At 39.4% G+C, this 25,325-nt stretch overlaps 1 protein-coding gene across 1 annotated transcript in view; it reads left to right on the top strand.

Moving 5' to 3' along the window:
• The first annotated feature begins 2,141 nt into the window (after positions 1–2,141).
• The window catches only part of LOC141334987 (rab GTPase-binding effector protein 1-like), a 40,794-nt gene continuing 17,610 nt past the window's right edge, over positions 2,142–25,325 (top strand). The window contains exons 1-9 of the mRNA XM_073840225.1: positions 2,142–2,277; positions 7,521–7,649; positions 15,458–15,661; positions 17,480–17,640; positions 17,779–17,898; positions 18,353–18,488; positions 20,874–21,052; positions 23,491–23,601; positions 24,348–24,803. Coding sequence (XP_073696326.1) covers positions 2,232–2,277; positions 7,521–7,649; positions 15,458–15,661; positions 17,480–17,640; positions 17,779–17,898; positions 18,353–18,488; positions 20,874–21,052; positions 23,491–23,601; positions 24,348–24,803 — 1,542 coding nt within the window. The 5' untranslated portion in view covers positions 2,142–2,231. The remainder of the gene's footprint in view (positions 2,278–7,520; positions 7,650–15,457; positions 15,662–17,479; positions 17,641–17,778; positions 17,899–18,352; positions 18,489–20,873; positions 21,053–23,490; positions 23,602–24,347; positions 24,804–25,325) is intronic.

Here is a 25,325-nt window from a genome sequence, read left to right as displayed (position 1 = left end):
ACATTTCTGGAGAAACCTGAAAATGTCTGCCAGACAAATGCAGATACCTCAAAAGACTTGAGGCTGTAATGGTGCTTTAGCTAAGTACTGAGTTATATGTATAAATACTAATGCAATTTACTTATTTCAGTCTTTTTATTTTTAATAAATTTATGAAGTTGTGACAATTCTGTTTTTGCTTTGTCATTATGGTGTATGGAGTCTAGATTGGAAAAAAAAGTAATTTAGATTGGAAAAAAGTAATTTAAAACAGTTTAACATAAGGGGTATAAATACTTTCTCAAGGAAGTGTAATGAACTGAGGAAATTAAAATAGAATTTAAATAGACAGACCAAACCAAAGTAACCACTAATAAAGTAATGATTGGTGGGAAAATAGAACAAAGGAAACACACACACACACAAAAGGACAAAACCCAATATATACTTGACAATGAGCTAGTTAAAGAGAGGCTTCATGGTAGGCATGGCCTCTGCATCTAAGTGTCTTTTATTAAGTGTTATTGTAGCTGTTTTAATGAATTTTTCATGGGATTATTGATTGATTGATTGAATTAATTTATTTTATTAGTTAATGACAATGCTGGGTAGATTACTTACTAAATGTAGTTCATTACTGATTACAAATATTTTTTCATTCTGAACATCATGAAGTGCATTAAATGTTACTAAACGCCAAGGTTTCCCAAACCGACGTTACTGAATGAACTGAAAGGGGTTTGTGAGGAGAATAAAAGCTACTATTGAAAAATCTCAAATGAAACTGTTTAAAGGAAAATTAAGAAAGTAAAAAGAATTAGGGTGAATCATTACCTTAAGAATAATTATCTGCCATTGTAAATATAATTATGTAATCTATAAATTAGTAACGTGTAATGTGATTATAGGCAATCCAGTACACTGCCATTCAAAAGTTTGGGATCAGAACGATTTTCGTGTTTTTTAAAGAAGTCTTTTTTGCTCATCAAGTTTATTTGATTAAAAATACAGAAATATCAGTAATATTGTGAAATATTATTACAATTTAAAATAGTAGTATTCCATTTTAATATACTTTGAAATAGAATTTATTCCTGTGATGCAAAGCTGAATTTTCAGCATCATTAGCTTTAGCGTCACATGATCCTCCAGAAATCATTATATATATATATATATATATATATATATATATATATATATATATCTCATTTATTATCATTGTTGGAAACAGTTTTTTTTTTTTTTGGAACCTGTGATACATTTTTTCAGGATTCTTTGATGAAGAAAACATTAGAAAAGAACAGCATATATTTAAAATAGAAATCTTTTGTAACATACACTACCGTTTAAAGTTTGGGGTAAATAATTGTTTTTCTTTCTTTCTTTCTTTGAAAGAAATTAAACTGATAAACTGTTAAACTGATAAAAGACTAATATTGTTAGAAAACATATTTTTAATAAATGCTGTTCTTTTTAACTGTTTATTATTCATCAAACAATCCTGAAAAAGTATAACAGGTTCAAAAAATAATAATAAATACTAAACCGCACAACTGTTTTCAACATTGATAATAAATCAGCATATTAAAATGATTTCTGAAGGATCGCGTGACACTGAAGACTGAAGACTGAAGTAATGGCTGATGAATATTCAGCTTTGTATCACAGGAATAAATTCGATTTTAATTTGTATAAAAATAGAAAAACTTTATTTTACACTGTAACACTATTTCACAGTATTTTTTTCTGTATTTTTGAAATAGATACAGCCTTAATGAGCATAAGATACTTCTTGAAAAACTTTTTTTATTGTGGTATGTTTGATTGTTTTGGTTGTGTTTATTATAGTAAAGTGCCATTTATTTTATTTATTTATTTATTTATGTTTGTGTGCATTTATTCTTGTGGTGTAATGGGTCTCATCTAAATATTTAGTGATTTATTAATTAATTAATTTATTAAGATGGACATATAACTAATGAGTTATAAACTAATAGGCCTAATAACAAATCATATAAAATAAATAAATAAATATAGATAACGCAGATACAATGTCAAGATCATTAAGCAAACTCTTGCTGTGTTGTCATGAATTTATCAGTTACTAAAGAGAGCTCCGCCCACTCGGTGCGCGCATGCGCAGTGCGTGTTATTTCTACAATGACGTTGCTCAGTCTCTAGTAGCCTGTTCTGCTGGGTGCTCCTCGCTTTCCTTCAGTGAGCCGCTTTTCTAAACTCAGCCCCGGGAAACCATGGCCGAGCAGGCCTCGGGATCCACCCGGCCGCCTCAACATGACGGTAAGCGTCTTTCACCAGAAGGAGCGGTTTATCGTGCTAAATTAGCTGTTCTCGTTGTAGGCCCGCGGCCTGTTCGTTCACGGATTAGCAAGCAACAGTCAACCGGCTGACAGATACTCTCTATTTGCCTATTTATTAAAACACGCTCATAGGATGCTTTAATGCGTGATATGTGTCGATGCTTCTGACAGAACGCTTCTTGCACAAAGCATTGGGTGTGTTGGTCTTCAGGTACACAAAAGCGTGTTTATATGGTCAACATCATGATGTTGCACCCAGTGTGATCAGCAGATGACAGCTGGACTGACAGTGAGTTAAGACTATCAGAACAGACAGGGGTTTGTTTGGTATATATTTGAAGTAATTGATTATCATGTCTACAGGTTTTTGTTTGTAATGTTGTTCAGATGATATGATTCTAATGCATGTACGTTCATGCAGTGTTTTGATGCACGCATTGAATGTTAGCCATGCATTGATGTATATACAATATAAGCACTACCATTACAAAAAGTTTTTTTTTTTTTTTTTTTGAAAATGCTATTATTGTTACCTTGTACTATTATTGTACCTTTTATAATACTGTGGTAAATGAATTACAATATGTTAGAAGTCTACTCTTAACTTTTTATTAGCAGTTTGTGATTAAATTGACCGATATATGATTTAAAACAAGTTTTGGGATGTCATATTTTCTTTGCCTTTTGTGAAGATGAAGTAAACGCACCCCTGGCCATATATTAAAGGAAATAATAAAAAAAAAAATACTTTTGCTGAAACTTTACTCGCCTTCAGGCTAGAAGATGAAGGTGTGTTTCTTTCATCTGAAAAGATTTGGAGACATTTAGCATTACATCACTTGCTTGGTAATGCAGTGAATGGGTGCCGTCAGAATGAGAGTTGCTGATAAAAACATCACAATAATCCACAAGTAATCCCCACGAATCCAGTCCATCAGTTAACGTCTTGTGAGGCGAAAAGCTGTGTATTTGTAAAAAAACAAGTTCTATTATTAAACCAAGACATTTTAACTTTAAACGGTTGCTTCTGGACATAATAATCCATAAATCCTTCCACTGTTGTCATTAAAATCCATCCACATATTTGTTGTTTTAGACTCTTTTCGCTATAAGCACTGCTTGATCTGTGCCTGTTTTTCTTCTGATTCAGACAAAATGACTTTTTCACTGGAGAAATTAATATTATAGAGTACTCCAGCTTTTTGTTTCACCAGACCCTAATTGATCAATTTTAGTTGTGTGGATTACTTGTGTATTATTGTAATGTTTTTATCAGCTGTTTAGACTCATTCTGACATCACCCATTCACCGCAGAGGATTCTTTGGTGAGAAGCTAATGCTAAATTTCTATAAATCTGTTCTGATGAAGAAACCAACTCATTTAGGTTTTAAATTGTCTGATGCTGAGTAATTTTTTTTTTTTTTTTTAGCAAATTGTCTTTTTTGTGGGTGTGTGAACTGCTAAATTAATATTTTATTAGGTATGACTCAAATGAGATTTATTGAAAACAATTATCTTCAGTTCTTAAGTCCAGGCGCATGCTGCTTCAGTCCCGTTGAGCTACATTTTTGCTGTAGGTTAAGTTCAGATAACACAGCCATCTGTCCTCCCTTAAGGCTCGTGGTTGCTTTGGGTGTAGTCGTGCTTTACAAATCTGACACTTGCTGAACTGTGTAATAGGTATGCGTTTGTAAAAACTTGTATTTAGGCCTAATTAAAAGTACAAACCAACAGTAGAGATGTATGATCTGTCATGACATAATTGACCTATATGGCTGCACTGGCTTGGACTTGGCACTAGCATCTCTACTTGTTTACTTCAATGATATACTGCTCTTCCAGAATGCTGTAAGCATCCTGAAGAAAGCAGTTTTGTTTGTAGGCTGGTGTTCTTAAATGAAACTGCCAGATGGAATAATGGCTATTAATAGAGCTGGGCGGTATGACCAAAAGTTCATATCACGGTATTTTTTTCAAAATCTTACGGTATCACGGTATATGACGCAGGGATGGAAATGAACTTTTTTGTCCACCGGCCAGTGTGGCTGGTGGATTTCAAAATCTACCAGCCACTAAATGTTTTTACCAGCCACTTTATGTTTTTAACCGACAATGTGTAGCTGCATGTGAAGATTAACACTACAAGATCTACTATACTTGAGCAGTTTATTTAATCTCAAGTCTCAATAAAATACTGACATTTTCACAGAATTTTTCTATCATGATACAGAGCTATCTTCACAACTACACAACTTATAGCCAACATTAACACACTATAACAGCCTAGATATTTTATGTAGCCTAATTTGCGTGCATTGGGGAGTCGCTCTCTAAACGCAGGGTATTAAAGTTGCTTTTGAATGTGCGTGCGCGTTTTACTTTGGGTTTCGTTTACTATAGCGCGAAACTCTCGGCAGCGTAGAGCGTGCATTCTAAAATACAAGAGATTACTTAACAAAACCATTTGGGTGGACATCAACGGGATTTTGAAAAGCGTGTCCCCAGTGGAAATTACGCCCCTGTGTGAGTGGAACTCTGCCCCCAAGTTATCATCTGATGTAAATGAATGCCGCATTGTACAGTATATTAAGAAAGATGCGCCATGAATTGCATCTGACAGAATGTGCGCTGTAGCACGAAATACAATATATTTCTTCAAAAGCAGATTGTAAAGATATTTTAACAGAACTCTTAACGCCTATGATGTATCGCCACATTTTTTTGAAGGTGTGCCTTTGCTAAAAGTGTCCGCCTTCTTCTTCTTCTTCTTCTTCTTCTTCTTCTTCTTCTTTGTGTATTTTAACGGCAGTTCGCAACCAACGTTAAGGTGCATTACCGCCTCACGCCGTTCGGTTGAAGTATGTTATTTTTATTTACCCGCCACGGTGGCCGGTGGGTGAAGCAAGTTTACCCGCCACAACACAAAATCGCCCGCATTTGGCTGCTGGCGGGTGCTAATTTCCATCCCTGATATGACGGTATTTTTTTTTTCATGCATGACTAGGTGTTAACCACATTTCCTAATAAATTAGAGAATAATTACTGCAGTATATTGGCTTACATTGACCGGACAAGTATTAACCCAGGTTTGATTGGTCTCACAAAAGCTGCTGTTCACAAAGAAGTGACAGTGGCACTCATAATTGTAATGAGGTGAAGAAATCAGAATTCATGACTTGCAGTCAAAATACACAACACTTTATTGTGCATTCTTCATATTCCTGGACATGTTTGTGGCGGAGGTGGTGAAGCAAATAGCTTGTGCTGCCTCCCACCATGTTCGGGGCACAAGAAAAATATTAAGGGACTAAATTAATATCAGCATATGAAGTATAATCGTCTCTCATTGTCTCTGAGAGAATGCACGTCAGATGCTGAAAGTCAGTTTTTACTTTCACTTTAACATATTGCGCAGTTTTCACATTTTTGGTTTGCCGATCGTAGAGTTTATCACATGTTTGGGGAAAAATATATTTTGTAACACTTTAAAAGCCTTCTCACTGCTCTGAGCCTCAGTATGAAAGTAGTTTGTTTAAAGGTTCAAAGAGCAAAAGAGAGCTGTGACATGTTTGATTAGTGAATCAAAATGAAAGATGTCCCAAATAAAAACTCCAACATGCAAACTTAAGAGAACTGAAGAAAATATAAGCTCTCTTTTGATTTTATTTATTGGCCTTAAGTTTTATGTTTGAAATTAGTACACTACAGCTAATTTTTTTTAAATTAAGCCGTTTATTCAGCAAAAATGCCTTAAAGGATTAGTTCACCCAAAAATGAAAATTAGCCCATGTTTTACTCACCTTCAAGGCATTCTAGGTGTATATGACTTTTTTCTTTCAGTCGAATCCAATCAGAGTTATATTGAAAATTATACTGGCTCTCCCAAGCTTTATAATGGCAATAGGTGAGTGTTTCTGTTTAACAGTCCAAAACAAGTCTAATAAAGTGCATCCATCCATAAAAAAGTGCTCTACATGGCTCCGGGGGGTAAATAAAGGCCTCCTGTCATTTGACCGGAATGGGTTCCAAGTAAAACAGTTAGTGCAAGCTTGAGAAAAGTAATTATTATGTTTTAAACATGGATATATTTCTTACAATAAAGCTTCAAAGAGCCAGGACATTTTTTAATATATCTCTGGGTTCGACTGAAAGAAGGAAGTCATATACACCTAAGATACCTTGAGGATGAGTAAATCATGGGCTAATTATCATTTTTGGGTAAATTAAACTTTTAATTGATCAAACGTGGCATTACAAACATCTACATTGTTACAAATGTAAAAAAAAAAAAAAAATACATTTAAAAATATAATCAGAAATGACAGCAAAGACATCCGTAATGTCACAATTTATTTAGATTTGTAATAAATGTTGTTCTTTTGAAAATGTTATTTCAGAATTATTGATATACTACGATCATTTTTATTTTTAATTAGGTTTTATTTTAATATCTCAGTTTTCCTTAAATTTTATGTGATTTTTTTTGTCCTTATATTCGTTTTTTTATATTACGGTTTATTTTATTATTTTATTATCTAATTTCAGTTCTAGTTTTTTTTTTTTTTTTAAGAAATTATTATTTTTATTCAGCAAGGATGCATTTACTTGATCAAAAATGATAGTAAAGAGTAAAGACCTAGGCCTATTACAATTTTTTGTAATGTTAAAAATGGTTTCTATTTTATATAAATGCTGTTCTTTTGAACTTTCATCATATAATCTTAAAAAAAAATGCATTACTGTTTTCAAAATCAATAAGAAATGTTTCTTGAACACCAAATCAGCATGTTAGAATAATTTCTGAAGAATTATGGTGTGCTGAAGACTGGAGTAATAAAGCTGAAGATTCAGCTTTGCATTACAGGAATAAATTACATTACATTTGAAAACAAAAAAGGAAATAGAAAGCAGCTATTTTAAATCATAATAATATTTAATATTTAATAATACAATTTTATAAATTTTTACCGACACCCAATAGTCCAAGAACGGTAGTCCATCTTCAAAAAAACTGTAAAAACATTTCAGTACATTGGCGCAACACTTCTATTATTTAGCCAAGCGAGAATGGTTATCTCGTTCTCTCAACTCCTTTGTCATTGGAAATGTCCCTTCAAGAGTCATGCATTATTTATACACATTTTATTCCTGCCTTTCTGAGGTTGGAGGTGTAGATTTTTGTGAACGTCTGGCACTGATGGATGTTATGATTGCTCCGGCAGGGGTTCTGCAGCAGCACGCGGCCGAACAGGAGCAGGATCGAACCGACTTCCTGAAGCTCAAACAACAGCTGGAGATGGAGTTCAACCAGAAGCGAGCCAAGTTTAAAGAACTCTATCTGTCTAAAGAAGGTAATATATTGTTTACAGTGTTTAGCGATGTAGCAGCAAGATACAGAAAAAAGAGATGCATATATATATATATATATATATATATATATATATATATATATATATATATATATATATATATATATATATTTTTTTTTTTTTAATACATTTTTATGTTTCTAGTTTTGTTGGTTGTTTGGTTTTAGTTTTATGTTTATTTGGCCTTTTTTTCCTCTTGTTTATTTGTTTTTTTTATTAATTTTTGTGTGTATGAAGTTAGTGCTTAAGTTCACATAGGTGTCCTACCAAAGGTGTTGTTCATTACATGCGGTTTAAAGGGAAAACAAATTCTTGGGATTTGCACTCACTGACTTTCAGTTCTCACTAGGGCTGCACGATATTGGGAAAAAATTACTTTGCGATATATTTTTTTCCTGCGATATACATTGCGATGTGTACAAATTCATTTACGCTCATCAGGTGTTTTGAACTGCTTAAAAATCAAATAATAATTCAAAAATAATTGGGATAATTTTGTAAGCATTTTCAAAGAATAAAAAAGTGTTAAAGTATAATCCAAACCCTGAAATAAAATACTTTTTAAACCTTATTTTGGGTTGTTTCATAAACAGTTTGACTCCCCTTATTCAGTCAATTCAGGCAAATCAAGGCTCTAATATGTTATGAAATTAATAATGAATGTTGCTTTTACCTCGATGAAAGGGAACTCATTTTCAGAATGAAAAGAGGACACTTCATTATCACATTAAAGAATTAACATGAGTGACAAAATAAGTAATTTAACATTTTATTTAACAACTTCTTTTTTGAAAACAGATTAGTAAATATATTTTGACACAAAATTAAAAAAAAAAAAGTCAGAAGATTCTTTTTTTTAGTTTTGCATACTTTGTTTAGCCAAAGTAAAACAAGTGTTGCTCATCAGCTAACAAAAAAGATTAAACTTTTCAACAACTCTATAAAAAAATTGGCTTCTTTCTCAGAACTGTTGCATAAAGTAAATGTAAATATTCAAATACACCAATTTGGTGCTTCTGTATGCATTAATTTACTCATTGAAGCGGTTGTTGCTGAATAAAATTCCACTTGTGCCTTGCATTTGTTGTACAGATCTGGGATGGCAATTTGAGAAATATAAGTGTGTGACGGCATAACATAAGGCTTGTCAAGCGAACGGATCATGTTTGTAAAAGCCTGCTTGGTGACCGTGTTTACTGGTACCATGTCTTTCGCAAGGTGAAATGTAATAGCATCAGTGGCATCTTTCTGTCGCTTTAGAGCCCTTCTCGTAAGGCGTCACACTGGCAAACGCATCCGAAATAGTTTTTTGCTTTGGACGGCAATCTGATCTGGTTTTGCATTCGTCATACAGTGCTTTGTGGTGCTGACTTAAATGGTCAAACAAATTCGTAGTGTTTCCGCGAGTTGTGGCAACAACTGCCAGGCACTCCCGACAAAGCATCTGTTTTTGGTCAGCATCATCGTTTTTGTATTGTCACGGTTGAGAGATCACACAACAAGGCAGCTCAGTGCAAAAGCCCCGGAGGGTGGATTTTATTGAATACTTGTGCAAATGAAACGTGATGAACGGTGCTCAGTGCGATCCAAACTGGTGCTCTAGTGAAGTTCTCGTGTCCGTGAAGGGGGTGTCCAGGCGTGCGTGCTGCGGCCGTCGGTCACTCGCTGCCCTCTGTGTGACAAAAGAGAGAACGTTAGCATCAGTGTGATCAGCGTGAGACGTGAGTCTGTCTGAGTGAACGCAGCAGCGGCGTCTTATGCTGCAGGCTGATGAGCGGCAGCTGGGACCGATCGGCCGCTGACGAGGAGGTGCAGGTGTTGCGTGTTGGTTGCCAGGGCGACGCTGATGAGCCCAGAGACACTCGTCACATCCCCCCCCCCTAAGCGTCGTTCTGGTCCTGGGAACGAATGGAGACAGTAGGGGTGAATTAAGGGGTGGGTGGGGAATGACCCCTGACAGACCTGCAAAAGCTGTCCATATCCGTGAGAGCCCATCTGCATTGGCGTTGGCGGCCCCGGCGCGGTGGCGGACTTCGAAGTGGAAGTCCTGGAGCGCGAGGAACCAGCGAGTCACCCTGGCGTTGGTGTCCTTGGCGCGGGCCATCCACTGTAGGGGGGCGTGGTCGGTCACCAGGGTGAACTTGCGGCCGAGGAGGTAATATCGCAGCTCCAGGACTGCCCACTTGATGGCCAGGGCCTCCTTCTCTACGGCGGCGTAGTTCTTCTCAGCCGAGGACAGCTTCCTGCTGATATAAATAATAGGATGCTCCTCACCTTCCTGGATCTGCGATAGTACGGCCCCGAGTCCGGTATCGGAGGCATCCGTCTGCAGCAGGAAGGGGCAGCGGAAGTCCGGGGCACGGAGTACCGGCGCTGAGGTGAGGGCAGTCTTGAGTCCGGCGAACGCCTCTTCTGTGGCGGGCGTCCAGCGAATCTTCTCGGGCTGCCCCTTCCTGGTCAGGTCTGTCAGGGGGGCGGCTAGAGAGGAGAAGTTGGGGATAAAACAGCGATAGTATCCCGCCAACCCCAAAAAGGCTCGTACCTGGGTCTTCGTCTGAGGCTGGGGAGCGGTGAGTATCGCTTCTACCTTCCTGTCCTGGGGCCGGATGAGGCCGCGGCCGACTTGGAAGCCCAGGTACTTCGCTTCGGAGAGCGCTAGGTGGCATTTGCGGGGGTTGGCGGTTAGTCCAGCCCGCCGGAGCTCCGAGAGCACCCTCCGCAGACGTTCCAGGTGTTCATCCCATGCCTCGGAGTGCACGACGACGTCGTCCAGGTATGCAGCCGCGTAGGCTTGGTGGGGCCTCAGGAGGATATCCATCATACGCTGGAAGGTGGCGGGTGCTCCGTGCAAGCCGAAGGGGAGGGTCCGGTACTGCCAGTGTCCACTGGGAGTGGAGAACGCCGTCTTCGGTTTTGCCGAGGGGGTAAGCGGAACTTGCCAATATCCTTTGGTAAGGTCGAGGGTTGAGATGTACCGGGCCCTCCCCAGCCGGTCCAACAGCTCATCCACCCGAGGCATGGGGTAGCTGTCGAATTCGGAGACTTCGTTCAGCCGGCGGAAGTCGTTGCAGAAGCGGAGGGTGCCATCCGGCTTAGGTACCATCACGATGGGGCTGGACCACGGGCTGCGAGATGGTTCTATTACCCCCAACTTCAGCATCTGTTGAATTTCCTCTTCGATAGCCTGCCGACGAGCCTCTGGGACTCTGTAGGGCCGTTGCCTGACGATCACTCCAGGGGGCGTTTTGATGTCATGTTGGATGACGTTGGTCTGCCCGGGCTGGGAGGAGAACACATCCTCGAACTGACTGACCAGGTGTTGCAGCTCGGTCTTCTGGGCAGCCGACAGATGGGGATTCATGTCGACAACCACGGGATCGGTGAGACTGAGGGCGGCTACCTGCTCGTTGGTCCCTTGCCATCTCTTAAGGAGATTAATGTGATAGAGCTGTTCGGTCCGTCGTCGTCCAGGCTGCCGTAGTCGGTAAGTTACTGGTCCGACCTTTTCCACCACAGTATAGGGGCCCTGCCAGGACGCCAGGAACTTGCAGGCGGAGGTGGGGACCAATACCATCACCCTGTCTCCCGGTTGGAATTCCCGTGGTTGGGCTGCCCGGTTGTAGTGGCGTTGTTGGGCCTGCTGCGCCTTGCTGAGGTGTTCCCGGACTAATGGCATGACCCGGTCGATCCTTTCCCTCATCTGCTTCACGTGCTCGATGACCGTGCGGTGGGGTGCAGGCTGCTGCTGCTCCCAGGCTTCCCGAGCGACATCCAGCAGCCCCCGTGGCTGGCGGCCGAACAGGAGCTCGAAGGGGGTGAAACCAGTTGAGGCCTGAGGTACTTCGCGGATCCCGAACAGGACATACGGGAGCATCAGGTCCCAGTCGCGTCTGTCCTCGGCAGCTACCCTCCGAAGCATCTGCTTGAGGGTTTGATTAAAACGTTCCACGAGCCCGTCGGTCTGCGGATGATAGACTGTCGTCCTCAACTGTTTCACCCGCAGCAGCCTGCAGAGGTCTGCCATTAGCCGGGACATGAACGGTGTACCCTGGTCAGTCAGTATCTCTGATGGGATACCCACCCGGCTGGCCAACAGAAACAGCTCCTGGGCGATGGCCTTCGCTGTTGCTTTCCGCAGGGGGACTGCTTCCGGATACCGGGTGGCGTAGTCGACGATGACGAGGATGTGCTCATGACCACGGGCAGACTTAGGCAACGGCCCCACAAGATCCAGTCCGATCCGCTCGAAGGGCACCTCAATGATGGGTAATGGGATGAGCGGACTGGGGGGAGGAGTTCTAGGCGCGGTCCGCTGGCATGTGGGACAGGCCTGGCAAAACCGTTTCACTTCCGCGTCCAATCCGGGCCAGTGAAAACGGTCTCGAACCCGTTGTGCGGTGTTAGCAGCCCCCAGGTGACCGGCCATGGGGTGGGAGTGGGCGAGCTCTAACACGGCCTCCGTTTTGGTCCGTGGGACGACCAGTAACTCCTTCTCCTCCCCCCTTCGCTGGGCGACGCAGTATAGCAGGCCCTTTCGGACAATGAAATGCGGGAGAGGATGGGGCCGTGGGAGGACGTCTTTGTCATCCACCGCGCGGACTTGTCCCCAGCAATGTTTCAGTCGGTCGTCCTCCCGTTGTTCCTTGGCGAATGAGCCCCCCTCACTGGCCTGACGAAACACATCATAGAAAAGGTTAGTATTTTGAGAGGGGGACTCACCATCTCTCCCGCTGTCCGAGGCAAGCAGGGCCGGTTGGCGGCGGGGTCTTCGGGGCCGCCTGCGGCGACGACGGTTCCCTTCCTGGCCGGCGGGTTGGGCGGCAGCGGCGAGCAGGCGGTCAAACCCCGGCCAGTCCCGTCCGAGGAGCAGTGAGACCGGCAGATTCTCCATGATTCCAGCCTCCACAGGCCAATTGCCATGAGCTGCAGCGACGTTGATACGACGAGCTGGGACCTGTTGGGTATCTCCGTGCACACACGTAATGGGTAGCAGGCTCTTTTGGTTGGGACGGGGAGGGCACAGCCGAGCTTGTATGAGGGTGACCGCACTGCCCGAATCCAGAAGCGCTCGCACGGGTTTTCCATTCACGGTGACGTCCGCTTCTGGTGCCGCCGGCGGGACGCGCTGATGTAGGATGCAACCCGCCAGCCAGGTCCGCGGAGGTGTTGTCGGCTCGGCGGTGGGCATCGGCTCGTCCATCGGCGAGGGAACCGTCGGCCTGCTAACTGCGCGCGGGGTGCCCTCCGGCGTGCGTCGCTCCTGGACCACCCTCCGGGGAAACGGCGGCGCTCTCTCTCCGACCTCCCGGTGGTGGATGGCGTCCGCCAGCTCGATCGCCTCCACAAGGGACATGACCGTGGTGGGGTTTTTCATCCCGACAGCTTGGCGAAGGACTCGGGGCAGGGCTCGCTGGAGGCGATCGACCACCACGCGTTCCATTACCTGGGCTGCGGTGGGCTCTCCTTCAAGCAGCCAGTGCTGTGCCAAGCGGACGAGTTCGGCAGCCTGGGCTCGCGCTGGCACCCGGGCTTTATACTCCCACTCGAAGAACTGTTGGGCCGCACAAATAGGAGACAGACCCAATCTGGCGAGAATTTCTCTCTTCACCTCTCTATAATCACCGGCTGCTGTTGGGGACAGCGAGAAGAACGCCCGTTGAGCTTCGCCTGTGAGGAGGGGCGCCAGCGCTGAAGCCCAGTCGTCCGGTTCCCAGCCTTCGCGGTGAGCGGTGGACTCAAACATTTGTAGATAAGCCTCCACATCATCCTGCGCGGTCATCTTCGGCAGCAGCCGTGCTGCTTGCATCCGAGGATCAGGTAATGGAACGCGTGAGGCAGCTTGGGCTCGGAGGGCGGCGAGTTCCTCTTCGGTCCTGCCCTGCCGAGTAGCCAGATGTTCCATGATCTGCTGCTGGCGGACGGTGACTTCGGTGAGGCGTTGTAATAATTCAGTCGTCTCCATGGAGAGAGAGCGCGCTGACCGATTCTAAAAGAAGAGTGAACAGAAAAAAAAGACGTCTTTCAGTGCGGGTGAATGCAAACACTTGTGTGTGATCTCTCATGCAGTTGCCCGCATTCTCCACCAGGTGTCACGGTTGAGAGATCACACAACAAGGCAGCTCAGTGCAAAAGCCCCGGAGGGTGGATTTTATTGAATACTTGTGCAAATGAAACGTGATGAACGGTGCTCAGTGCGATCCAAACTGGTGCTCTAGTGAAGTTCTCGTGTCCGTGAAGGGGGTGTCCAGGCGTGCGTGCTGCGGCCGTCGGTCACTCGCTGCCCTCTGTGTGACAAAAGAGAGAACGTTAGCATCAGTGTGATCAGCGTGAGACGTGAGTCTGTCTGAGTGAACGCAGCAGCGGCGTCTTATGCTGCAGGCTGATGAGCGGCAGCTGGGACCGATCGGCCGCTGACGAGGAGGTGCAGGTGTTGCGTGTTGGTTGCCAGGGCGACGCTGATGAGCCCAGAGACACTCGTCACAGTATACAGAATACTTCCATACGACCGACGTTGCGTTTTTTTTTTTGGGGACCAAATCTTCCATTTCGGCGCTTTTCTCCTGTCCCGCGCTCATTTCGTCATGCGCACCAAAGAGTATGTGCGCACGCAGAGACTGCATGCATCAAGTAGGTGAAGCAATGTGTGCTTTGTAGTTTTTAAAGAACCCTTAAATATGAGTTAATTACTTTATATTAGACAAATATAGATCCGTGAATAGAAAGTTTAGAGATATAGACAGTACATTTTTAAATCAGACGCACATAATTTTATTTTTATTTTGCCCAGCATCGTGACTGCCGCTATGTGACTATCGCGCATGCGTACATCGCGATGACGATGCTGAAACGATGTATCGTGCAGCCCTAGTTCTCACCATAGACTGTAAAAAATATGGACGTAGTATCCGTGACGTCACCCGTAGGATTCTGAAGCGCTAATTTGAAGCTCATAGTGGGCGGGATTCGGCCACGCCATCTTGGAATCGCGTCATCGCGCGTCACTCCCGGATAATCAAAAATGGGCAAAAAGGCGGGATGTGGGTGGAGCTGGTTGCTGAAACCACGCCCGCCTAGAGCGACAGTGGTGACAGCAGCGGCAATCCCCCTGTCACTCATGTGGCCACGCCCTTAATTATGCTGAACTTTAAGGCTTAATATAACTTAAATCGATGAGTTATAAAAAAATTCACCCCCCTCACAGTTGACATGAAGGGCAAAACTAGCTATATAGACCAAAACCATTTTTTGAACCAGGCTGTAAACATACTTTTTTCTGCTGGAAAGTTGGGCATTTTAACATGGAGTGTCAATGGGATTGACTCCCTTTTGCAGCCAGCCTCAAGCGGCCAGTCGATGAATTGCTGTTTCGGTCACTTCCGTGTTGGTTTCACGAGGGAGACCGGAAGGTTGCCCCTTGGTTCTCACCCTTTCAGTAGACATGTAATCCATCCATTACATATTGTGCCTGGATACACACATAGATACAGTAGAATGAACAACAAGCAAACAGTTGAGGTGTCGTCATAGATCTTTATTTCACAGCAAATCTGTCCTGGGGCAGGATGAAACTACTAAGCCAGATACATTTCAAAACTTTTCTAACAATGTTAGCAGGGATCTAAACACAAGGCTCCTTTTACACTTAATACATAAAAATGGGTGCAAACAGGGACCAATTATTAGTCAAAGTGAATGAAACATCATGTGAAACAAATGCTGGTGGCCTTATAGAACTGAAGCTGCCGGTTCCTCTACATAAACCGTCTGTTCTTGTCCTGTAAATATCTCAGAGGAGCTGAAGAGGCAGGCTGCTATACTGGAGAAGTCCCAGGTGGAGCTGAGCAGTTTGCAGAAGCAGCTGACCGAGTCTAAAGCAGAGATGGAGACCATCAAAGCTGTGGCCACCGTCTCTGAGAGCACAAAGCAGGAAGCCATCGACCAGGTCAAGCAGCAGTGGCAGGAGGAGGTGGCGTCATTGCAGGCTATTATGAAAGGTAATAAGATACTGATTATTTTCATGCTGAAGTGTTGGATAACCGATACGCAGAACCGCTTTTTATTTAATGTTCTATTTCTGTTTCAAACGGTAACTAAACCATTCATCTCTATCCTGAAGGTGACTGAACTGCTAAATAGCAGTACAAGACTAATATGTAACCCTGGACCACAAAACCAGTCATAAGGGTCAATTAAAAAAAAAAAGATATTTATAAATCATCTGGAGGCTGAATAAATAAGCTTTCCATTGATGTATAGTTATGATTATTGTTTGAATAGGACAATATTTGGCCAATATACAACTGTTTGAAAATGTGGAATCTGAGCGTGCAAAAAAAAAAAAAAATTGAGGAAAAATGAAGTTCTTATGCAATGCATATTACTGAACAACAATTACGTTTTGATGTATTTACGGTATGAAATTTACAAAATATCTTCATGGAACATGATTTTTACTTAATATCCTAATGATTTTTGACATTAAAAAAATAATAATTTTGATCTATACAATGTTGTTTTGGCTGTTGCTACAAATATACCCGTGCTATTTAGGACTGGTTTTGTGGCCCAGGGTCACATATTGCTGCAATTTATGAAGAAACCATGGGTAAAAGAACGTAAAATGTAAAGGACTTTCTAGATGGCACCATATATTGTTGTTTTTCATATACTATACTATTTCTGCAAGAAATAAATAATTTTATTTAATCAAAAATGACAGCAGAGACATTTAATTTAACAAAATATTTATATTTCAAAGAAATGCTGTTCTTTTGAAAGTGTTATTTTAGTGTTATTGATATACCATTATAGTTTTTATTATTATTTTAAATAGTTTTTTTTATATACATTAGTTTTTCTTTTGATGTTTAGTAATTTGTTATTTTTGTCTTTTTATATTAGTTTTTTTTTTAAAATGTCACTTCATGGGTTTATTTTATTTTATTTATTTATTTATTTATTTAATCAGTTTAGTTATAGTTTTTATTTTTTCCAGTTAGTAATTGTAGTGTATCAACTTGTATTTGTTAGTTGCCATGATAACATTTACATTTTTTGTTTCAAATGTTTCATTTAATATTTATATTTTATTTATTTTAGCTTTACTTTGATTAGCAAAATGGTTTTTAATTGTTTTAGTCAAAAGCATTTAACTTTGCTATTACAGGAGTAAATAACTTTTTAAAAATTGTAATAATATTATTTTAAATCGCAATAATATATCACAATTACGTTTTTTTTTTTTACTGAATTTATGTAATATTTATATATTTTTTAATTTCAGCTTTACTTTGATTAACAAAAAGGTTTTTAACAGTTTTAGTAAAAACATTGAACTTTGCCATTATAGGAAATAATTTCTTTTTAAAATTGTAAAATTATTTAAATTTTGTAATGTTTCACAATATAAATTTTTTAAAACTATTTTTGATCAAATAAATGCAGCATATATAGAATTTACGTATATAATTTATGTATTTATTTAATTATTTTTGCCATTTATCAGCATAATGTTTAAGCACTGCTAAACAGTAAATGTGTATTTTTATATTAATCAGTATATTTCATAAATGAACATTCAACAGACTCATGTTGTGTAGAGACAGAAGTGTAGGCAGAAAGTTGCAGTCCGTCTTTGAGTTGAGATTCTGTGTAAGCCTTGTTAAATCATAAGCGTCATAAATAAACCCTATTTGGACAAGGGAGGATTAGAAAGATGTCTACTTTTGATCTCTGCATGTGAATGTAAAATGTGTTTCTGAGGCTTTCCGTTTGATGTATAAATCCTTATCTTGACGTGCATGTGTGTCCAGATGCAGAGCGGGAAGTTAAGTTGCAGTTCCAGCAGAAGTTGGAGCAGGAGCGTGCTCAGTGGGCACAGTACCGCGACGGGGTGGAGCGAGAGATAGCCGAGCTCCGCCGCCGTCTCTCTGAGGGACAGGAGGAGGAGAATTTAGAGAACGAGATGAAGAAGGTCAGATTTGCTTATTGATGTACTTTTTAGGATTTTACTTCCCTGAACTGTAAAAGCAAAAATGCACAGTCTTATTCTCTGAATTCTGACTCAAAGCCAGAGTGTTTGCATCATGTTAGTGGGTTTGTATTAATCTAGGCTCAGGAGGACGCAGAGAAGCTACGCTCGGTGGTGATGCCAATGGAGAGTGAGATTGCAGCGCTGAAGGCCAAACTGTCAAGCTCAGAAGATCGAGTTAAGGAACTCGAGGCAGCAAAGGTTAGGCGTGAATAAAAAAAAAAAAAGTGGAACTGAGAGCCAGACTGTTTTGTTCAGATGTATTATTAGATCTGACTCATTTCTATGTCATTTCATTGCTTTCATGTGGTTATGACGTTAAGAATTAGACAAATTCACACCTGGCGAATTGAACTTACAGTGTGTGTAATTACAGCCGTTAAGTTATGATTATGACTATGTGGTAATGTTTTGGCCTTAGGAATGAGTGATATATCAGTTGAGTCTTGTAAAAGTTGGTAGAAGTCAGTGATCCAGCAGCCCTAAAGTCATTAAAGGTTGTTAATGAGTCTGCTAGTTTATTTTCAAACATAAAATGTTCATTTTGAGTCAGCTTTTGGACTCTGAAGTGTAAAGGTTGTGTGAAGGCCTCTGTTTATGGGTCTTGTTAATCATGGAAAACAAAGTTTGAAACATGTGCTCGGTTAATTCCCAGGTGAAGGAGCTTAATCACGTCCTGGAGGCTGAGAAATCATGCCGTACAGACTTGGAGATGTATGTTGCCGTCCTCAACACCCAGAAATCTGTCCTTCAGGAGGATGCAGAGAAACTTCGGAAAGAACTACATGAAGGTATGTGAGCAAAATATTTATTATGCAAACATAATAATATCATAATAAATCACGATAATATCACATTCAACATTAGGAAAAGCTGTGATATTCATGCGCGCATCTTGTCTGTAAAGCAAGGTTCTGTGATCAGTAGTAAATCTCCATTCGAAGCCCAGAGGGCGCTCTTGTGAGGAAACTCCAAATACGCTCCACAAAAGAAATCCAGGAATTCTTGATCGCTGCAGATAAATTCAACATGACTAATAAACGCATGACTATGACAAGATATGATTTATCTGAGATCTTATTATAATTATTATTATCATTTTCATTATTATAAATTATTATAATGCTGTGCTAATTGACACAGCCTTTGTTACTGCTTAGAATACTGTTAAATATGTTGTGTGCCTTATTCTCTGTAAGAAACCACATCATCTCACAGAAGGATTTATTTCAAACACTCGACTGACATTATGAAGTGAGTTTGGCGTAAAAACATGTTATTAAATGTGGTATTTTCACCGGCTTTCAGATGGAGCAGCATTTACTACACAGAGCCGTAGTTTACAGAGAAGCTACGGAAACAACTTTATTATCGCAGCATGATTCGATAATATCAATGATACTGTCTGCGTGGTTTTGCGTAGCTTGTCAGTGAACTACGGCTCTGTGTAGTAAATACTTCTCCATCTGAAAGCACGCACGTGATGGAGATTTACTACTGATTACAGAACTGGATTTACTGACAAGAAATGTTACATTTTCTTCTTAGTTTGGTTGATTAGTTTGTCATTTCAGGTTCAGTATAATGTTTAAATATTTTAATTATTTACTTCCTTTTATAAGGCCCTATGAAAGTTTTCCTGTTTCCTGTTTAAGTTTTCCTGTTTAAATTTTTCTTGACTCTGTTTTAACGGTTAAATTAAAAATATTTCTCAAAACGCATGTCTAATTAGATAAAATCATGAAATGGACACAATTTAACAGAAACTTATAAAATTATTTTAACAAAACAAATGTAGCTTTATGGCTCTGTAAAATATATTTTTAAATTCAATATTTTTACTAAATTCTGTGTTTTCCATTAATTTTCTGGGCTCCATTTTAATGGTTTTATTAAACTTTAATAATCAAAAGCATGTAATTAATTTATTTTATAAAAAATACAAACTTTTATTTTTTTTTCCTGAGAAGTACAGTGTTGTGTATTTACATTTTTCTGGTAAATAATTTTTCTGGTAAATATTTCTTAAAGAATAACATTTTATGTTAACATAACATTATGTTGTTAGCAGTAATACTGTCATTACATTAAATCTGTCAAAATCTCTTTAAGTTTAAACTGAACTTTTATTTTGACGGGTTGCTGTGAAGACTTTCTGTTTGATGTGATATGATGATAGATTTTCTCTAAAGAAACTGTAAAATGCTCATGAAGTGATTTTTTTTTTTTTTTGGTGAAGAAGTTACAACCTGTATTTAGCAAGGATGCATTAAGATAATAAGAAGTAACAGTAAAGACATTTAAAATGTAAAAAAAAATCTGTTTCAAACAAGTGATGTTTTTTTGGATTTCCTACATTATATGCTATTAGAATTCTTTAATGAATCTTTAATCAGTTCTTCAACATTCATATTAATAAGAAATGTTGAGCACCAGATCAGCAAATTAGAATGATTTCTGAAAGGTCATGTGACACTTGGAGTAATGGCTGCTAAAAATTCAGCATTCAGAAATAAATTACATTTTAAAATATATTCAAATATAATTTTTAAAAAATGTTATTCATAATATTATTTAAAATTCACAATATTACTGTTTATCCTTTTTCTTAACATTAATCTTATAGATTCAAAAGCTGTGAACGGATACTATGTAGTCATAACACTTCAAAATAGCTCAGTTATTGACAAGCATTAAATTTTACGCTACACCTTAATGTCATGTTAGGAAGCACATACAGGATGTGAATTTGCATTCAGAAACGGAACACAAGGTCTCAAGACATGTTTTTAAGAGTTCAACTATTTTTAACTTGACACTTTCTTTAAAACTCAGCATTCATGGTGCCAGTCGCTTAAAAAAGAGAACAAATGTATCCTGTGTGAACACTCCCCTATGCATCAGCAAATGTTTTGCATGCCTTTTTTGTTTACTTATATGGTAATAAACTTAATCCAAATGAAAAACGTAATTTGTGCAAGGTTAGATGCATTAGATTGTGCTGATGGTGTTTCACAGATGAGATGTCACTCGCACATGTCCACCAAAACAGTTTTTGTGAATGTAAGTGAAATGCTTGTACTGTAAAGCTGTGATAGACTAGAGGTCTTTATGTCCCATTCCCAGCACATCAGCAGGTGATTGACATCCAGTTTGAACTATGGTTTATTTTTCAGTGGTTCACCTGCTGGAGTTGGAGCGGCAACAGCACAGTCAGCTGAAACACACTTGGCAACGTGCCAACGATCAGTTCCTGGAGTCACAGCGGCTGCTGATGCGAGACATGCAGCGCATTGAGAGCGTTCTGTCCTCTGAGCAGCTGCGGCAGGTGGAGGAGATGAAGAAGAGGGACCAGGTACTTCTGTTGTTTAATCAACTGGAAGCATTAATTGAATCCATTCTAAAGTTCAGACTAAAAGTAATTCTCAGTTGAGGTTGTTTAATAAGTATAAAAGATCTGGTTGGTTGCACTGTGTAACAAGACATGAATCAGGAATCATATGATAATTTTTTTCTGGCCTTACTTAAAGCTAAAATGCTTCATGAATTACCAAAAGACCCACTGCCACTGAACATTTTTGCTTAAAACACAACAATATGGAGTAGCAGTTTAGACCTGAAGACTCTTTAGAAACCAATACTAATTCAGAAACTAATTTTTTTTTAATAATAATTTCATTTTTCAGTATGTATTGTAAGTATATGAATGTATTCAGTATGTACAGTAAGTAGTATTACCCATAAACAGTTTACACAACATATAGAGTTTGTCTAGAAGCATTAGATCAGTGTTAATCAATGAAACGTTTTGTTTGATCATGATTAATAGCATAATTAATCATAGATGTAGTTGAGGTAAAAAACTTACATATATTTACATCTGCAAAATGTTAATTATTTTAGCAAAATAAGAGGGATCATACAAAATGCATGTTATTTTTTTATTTTGTTCTGAATTGTCCTGAATAAGATATTTCACATAAAAGATGTTTACATGTAGTCCACAAGAGAAAATAAAAGCTGAATTTATAAAAAATTACCGTGTTCAAAAGTTTACATCCACTTGATTCTTAATACTGTATTGTTCATGATCCACAGCTGTGTTTATGTTCATGAGTCCCTTGTTGGTCCTGAACAGTTAAACTGCCTAATGTTCTTAAAAAAAAAACCTTCAGGTCCCACACATTTTGGGTTTTTCAACATTTTTGTATTTGAACCTTTTCTAGCATTGACTATGATTTTGAGATCCATCTTTTCACACTGAGGACAACTGAGAGACTCATATGCAACTATTACAGAAGGTTCAAACGCTCACTGATGCTTCAGAAGAAAAAATTAAGAACCAGGGGTGTTTTTTTCATTTAGTAAAGTTACATTTACCCTGATCTTCAAATTCAAAAAAGTTTTCACCCCCAGCTCTTGATGCATTGTTTTGTTTTTTCTTCTGGAAAATCAGTGAGTGTTTGAACCTTCTGTAATACTTGCAGTAACTGAGTCCCTCAGTTGTCCTTAGTGTGAAAAGATGGATCTCAAAATCATTCAAATTCACAAAAATGCTGAAAATCCACAGAAAAGACCCACTGCCACTGAACATTTTTGCTTAAAACACAACAATATGGAGTAGCAGTTTAGACCTGAAGACTCTTTAGAAACAAATACTAATTCAGAAACTAGTATTTAGAAACTAGTATAAAGAAACATTTTTCAGTGTGTATTGTAAGTATATGTATGTATTCAGTATGTACAGTAAGTAGTATTACCCATAAACAGTTTACACAACATATAGAGTTTGTCTAGAAGCATTAGATCAGTGTTAATCAATGAAACGCTGTCTGTTGTCCTTAGTGTGAAAAGATGGATCTCAAAATCATTCAAATTCACAAAAATGCTGAAAATCCACAGAATTTGTGGGAACTGAAGGATTTTTCTGAAGTGTGTAGTTTAACTGTTCAGGACAAATAAGGGACTCATGAACAACTATCAAAACAACTTCGGTAACAACAGGCTTCAGGTAACAACACAGTATTAAGAATCAAGTGTATGTAAACTTTTAAACGGTTTAATTTTTATAAATTCAACTAGTATTTTATCTTGTGGACTATATGTAAACGTCTTTTATGTGAAATATCTTATTCAGGATAAACAAAATCAGTTACAGAACAATAAAAATAGTATAAAAAGTTTTAATTTAATTAAACTTACAGCAATATTCACATAAATTCATTATAATACGTGTCACATTTAGCTGTGCCTTTTATATAGTGTGTTGGTCATGTTTCAGTGAGACCTTAGTTAATTTTTTACCTTTTAGTTTTCACATTAGAATTACAAGCTAAAACATTTGTTATTAATACTGTTATGTGAGGGATGATCCTGTGTACAATGTCAGTATCACAAGTGTTAAGTTTTTTTTTTTTTTTTTCTTTTTTTGTTGTTGTTAGAACTCATTTTATGAATCATAGCTAAAGCCATTTTCCTGCACTAATTTATCTCAGTTTTATAAAAGTATTTTGATATTGTTTAATTTGGTTCAAAGAAGTTTGTCTAATCAGTTAAATTTTCTCCACATATTAGAGATATTTTAACGGGGATAGTTAGTTATGTAATTATTTAGTTTTTCCCTCTCTTTTTGGGAGGATTTTTGTGTGGGGTGGGAATTTAATTCAGAATTAATTTTATGAATTAAAAGGGAACAAATTCTTAAATTCTGAATATAGGCTAGTACCTCGCTAGGACACCTGGTTAGTCTTGTGCTTACTGTACATTTACGCAAATATTTGCATATTTGCCTAGGAAGAGGATGAGAAGGAAAGATTGAGCCAGGCTAAAGAGGCCAGTGAGGATGATGGGACAGAACATGCAGAAGCAGTAGAGGACTCTCTCCTTGGACTCTCCATAGAAGAGGTATTTTTTTTATATATGCACACAGAGATCTGATCTCATCATCATACAGTCTGTCTGGATTGACATGAAGAAACATAACAAACTTAGACTAAATCTAGAAGAACTGTGGCAATGTCAAGTGTCAGCCAAGGTGCTTCAAGAAACCTACCTGCAAAGCCTAAAGTACTGTTAAAAGCTTTAGGCACTTGTGTAAAAATGCTGTAAAAAACAATGTCGTAAATAGATTTTCATTATCAATTTACTTCTATTAACTAAATTAAATCAACATTTTCTGTGACTAGCCTTGCCGTTTAAAGCAGCTTTTGCCCTAGGTGCACTTGCACATAGTTTTTCAGGTGGCTTTGCAGGTGGGTTTGTTGAAGCATCTTAAAGACGTTGCCACAGTTCTTCTGGGTTTAGTTTATCTCAGTTTGTTCTGTTTGTTCATGTCATTCCAGACAGACTGGATGATGATGAGATCAGATCTTTGTGTGGAGCACTGGCTGTTGTCAGACTCCTTGTGCAAACAAAAATCTTACTGAATTATTACAATTAATGGCAAAATGAATGTTTGGAAATGTAAACTGATATTTCCTACTGACACACTACAGCAAAAGATAAATAACTGACTTAAAACCATTTTTTAGCTGCTGAAAATACTAGTGTTCTAACAATTTTGGCCACCACTGTAAATAATCTACAATGTTGACTATAATGTTACCTTAAATGTTAAGTATCTTGTTTTCTCTTTCTCATTTTGATCTCAGTCCCATCTCAGCCAGAGCATCCACAGCTCGTTACACTCTCTGGACGCAGACACCCCAAGCCGCCCGGATGGCTCTGACCCTTATAAGGATGGGCTTAGGAGGGTGCAGTCCACCGACAGCCTGGGTTCTTCAGGAGGTGCCCTACAGCCTCATGGACTGGGCGGACACAACAATAAGGCCAAGTCAGCTAGCCAGCTGGATGAGTCAGACTTTGGTCCTCTAGTGGGGGCAGACTGTGGAGGCTTTGACAGCATGGACACCTCATCCATATCATCCCTCCAGCCTGGACAATTTCTCCTCACCAAGGACCAGGAGAAGGCCATTAAGGCCATGACCCCAGAGCAGGAGGAAACCGCATCACTCCTGTCCAGCATCTCTCATACTGCCGATACGGCTTACCTGCCTCCTGGCTACCGACTGGTCAGCGAGAGCGAGTGGAATCTGCTGCAGCAAGAGGTCAGTTAGTAGATGCTTTTTAGGGGGATGCCTTTTTGTTTATTTCTAAGTTAACCTATTTTGTTTTCTGTACTGTTGAACCTAGCTTAACTGTTAGGCTTGTTAGTGAAAATGCACTCGGTGGCCACTTAAAAGAGTAGTTCACTTTCTGAACAAAAATTTACAGATGATGTACTCACCCCCTTGTCATCCAAGATGTTCATGTCTTTTATGTTTTTTGAGGAAAACATTTCAGGATTTTTCTCCATATAATGGACTTCTATGGTGCCCCCAGGTTTGAACTTCCAAAATGCAGTTTAAATGCAGCTTCAAAGGGCTCTAAATCCGAGCAAGAAGGGTCTTATCTAGCGAAACGATCAGTTATTTTCTAAAAACATTTGCATTTTATATACTTTTTAATCTCTACACCGAGTACACACAGAGCTAGACAAGACGAGCATTTGAGGTTAAAAAGTATATAAATTGTAATTTTTTTTTACATTTTTTTTTAGAAAATAACCAACCGCTTTGCTAGATAAGACC

The sequence above is a fragment of the Garra rufa genome, chromosome 5, assembly GCF_049309525.1.
Source record: "Garra rufa chromosome 5, GarRuf1.0, whole genome shotgun sequence".
In the NCBI taxonomy this organism is placed as follows: domain Eukaryota; kingdom Metazoa; phylum Chordata; class Actinopteri; order Cypriniformes; family Cyprinidae; genus Garra; species Garra rufa.
The sequence above is the reverse complement of the archived record's forward strand: the minus strand, read 5'-3'. Positions and strand labels throughout refer to the sequence as shown.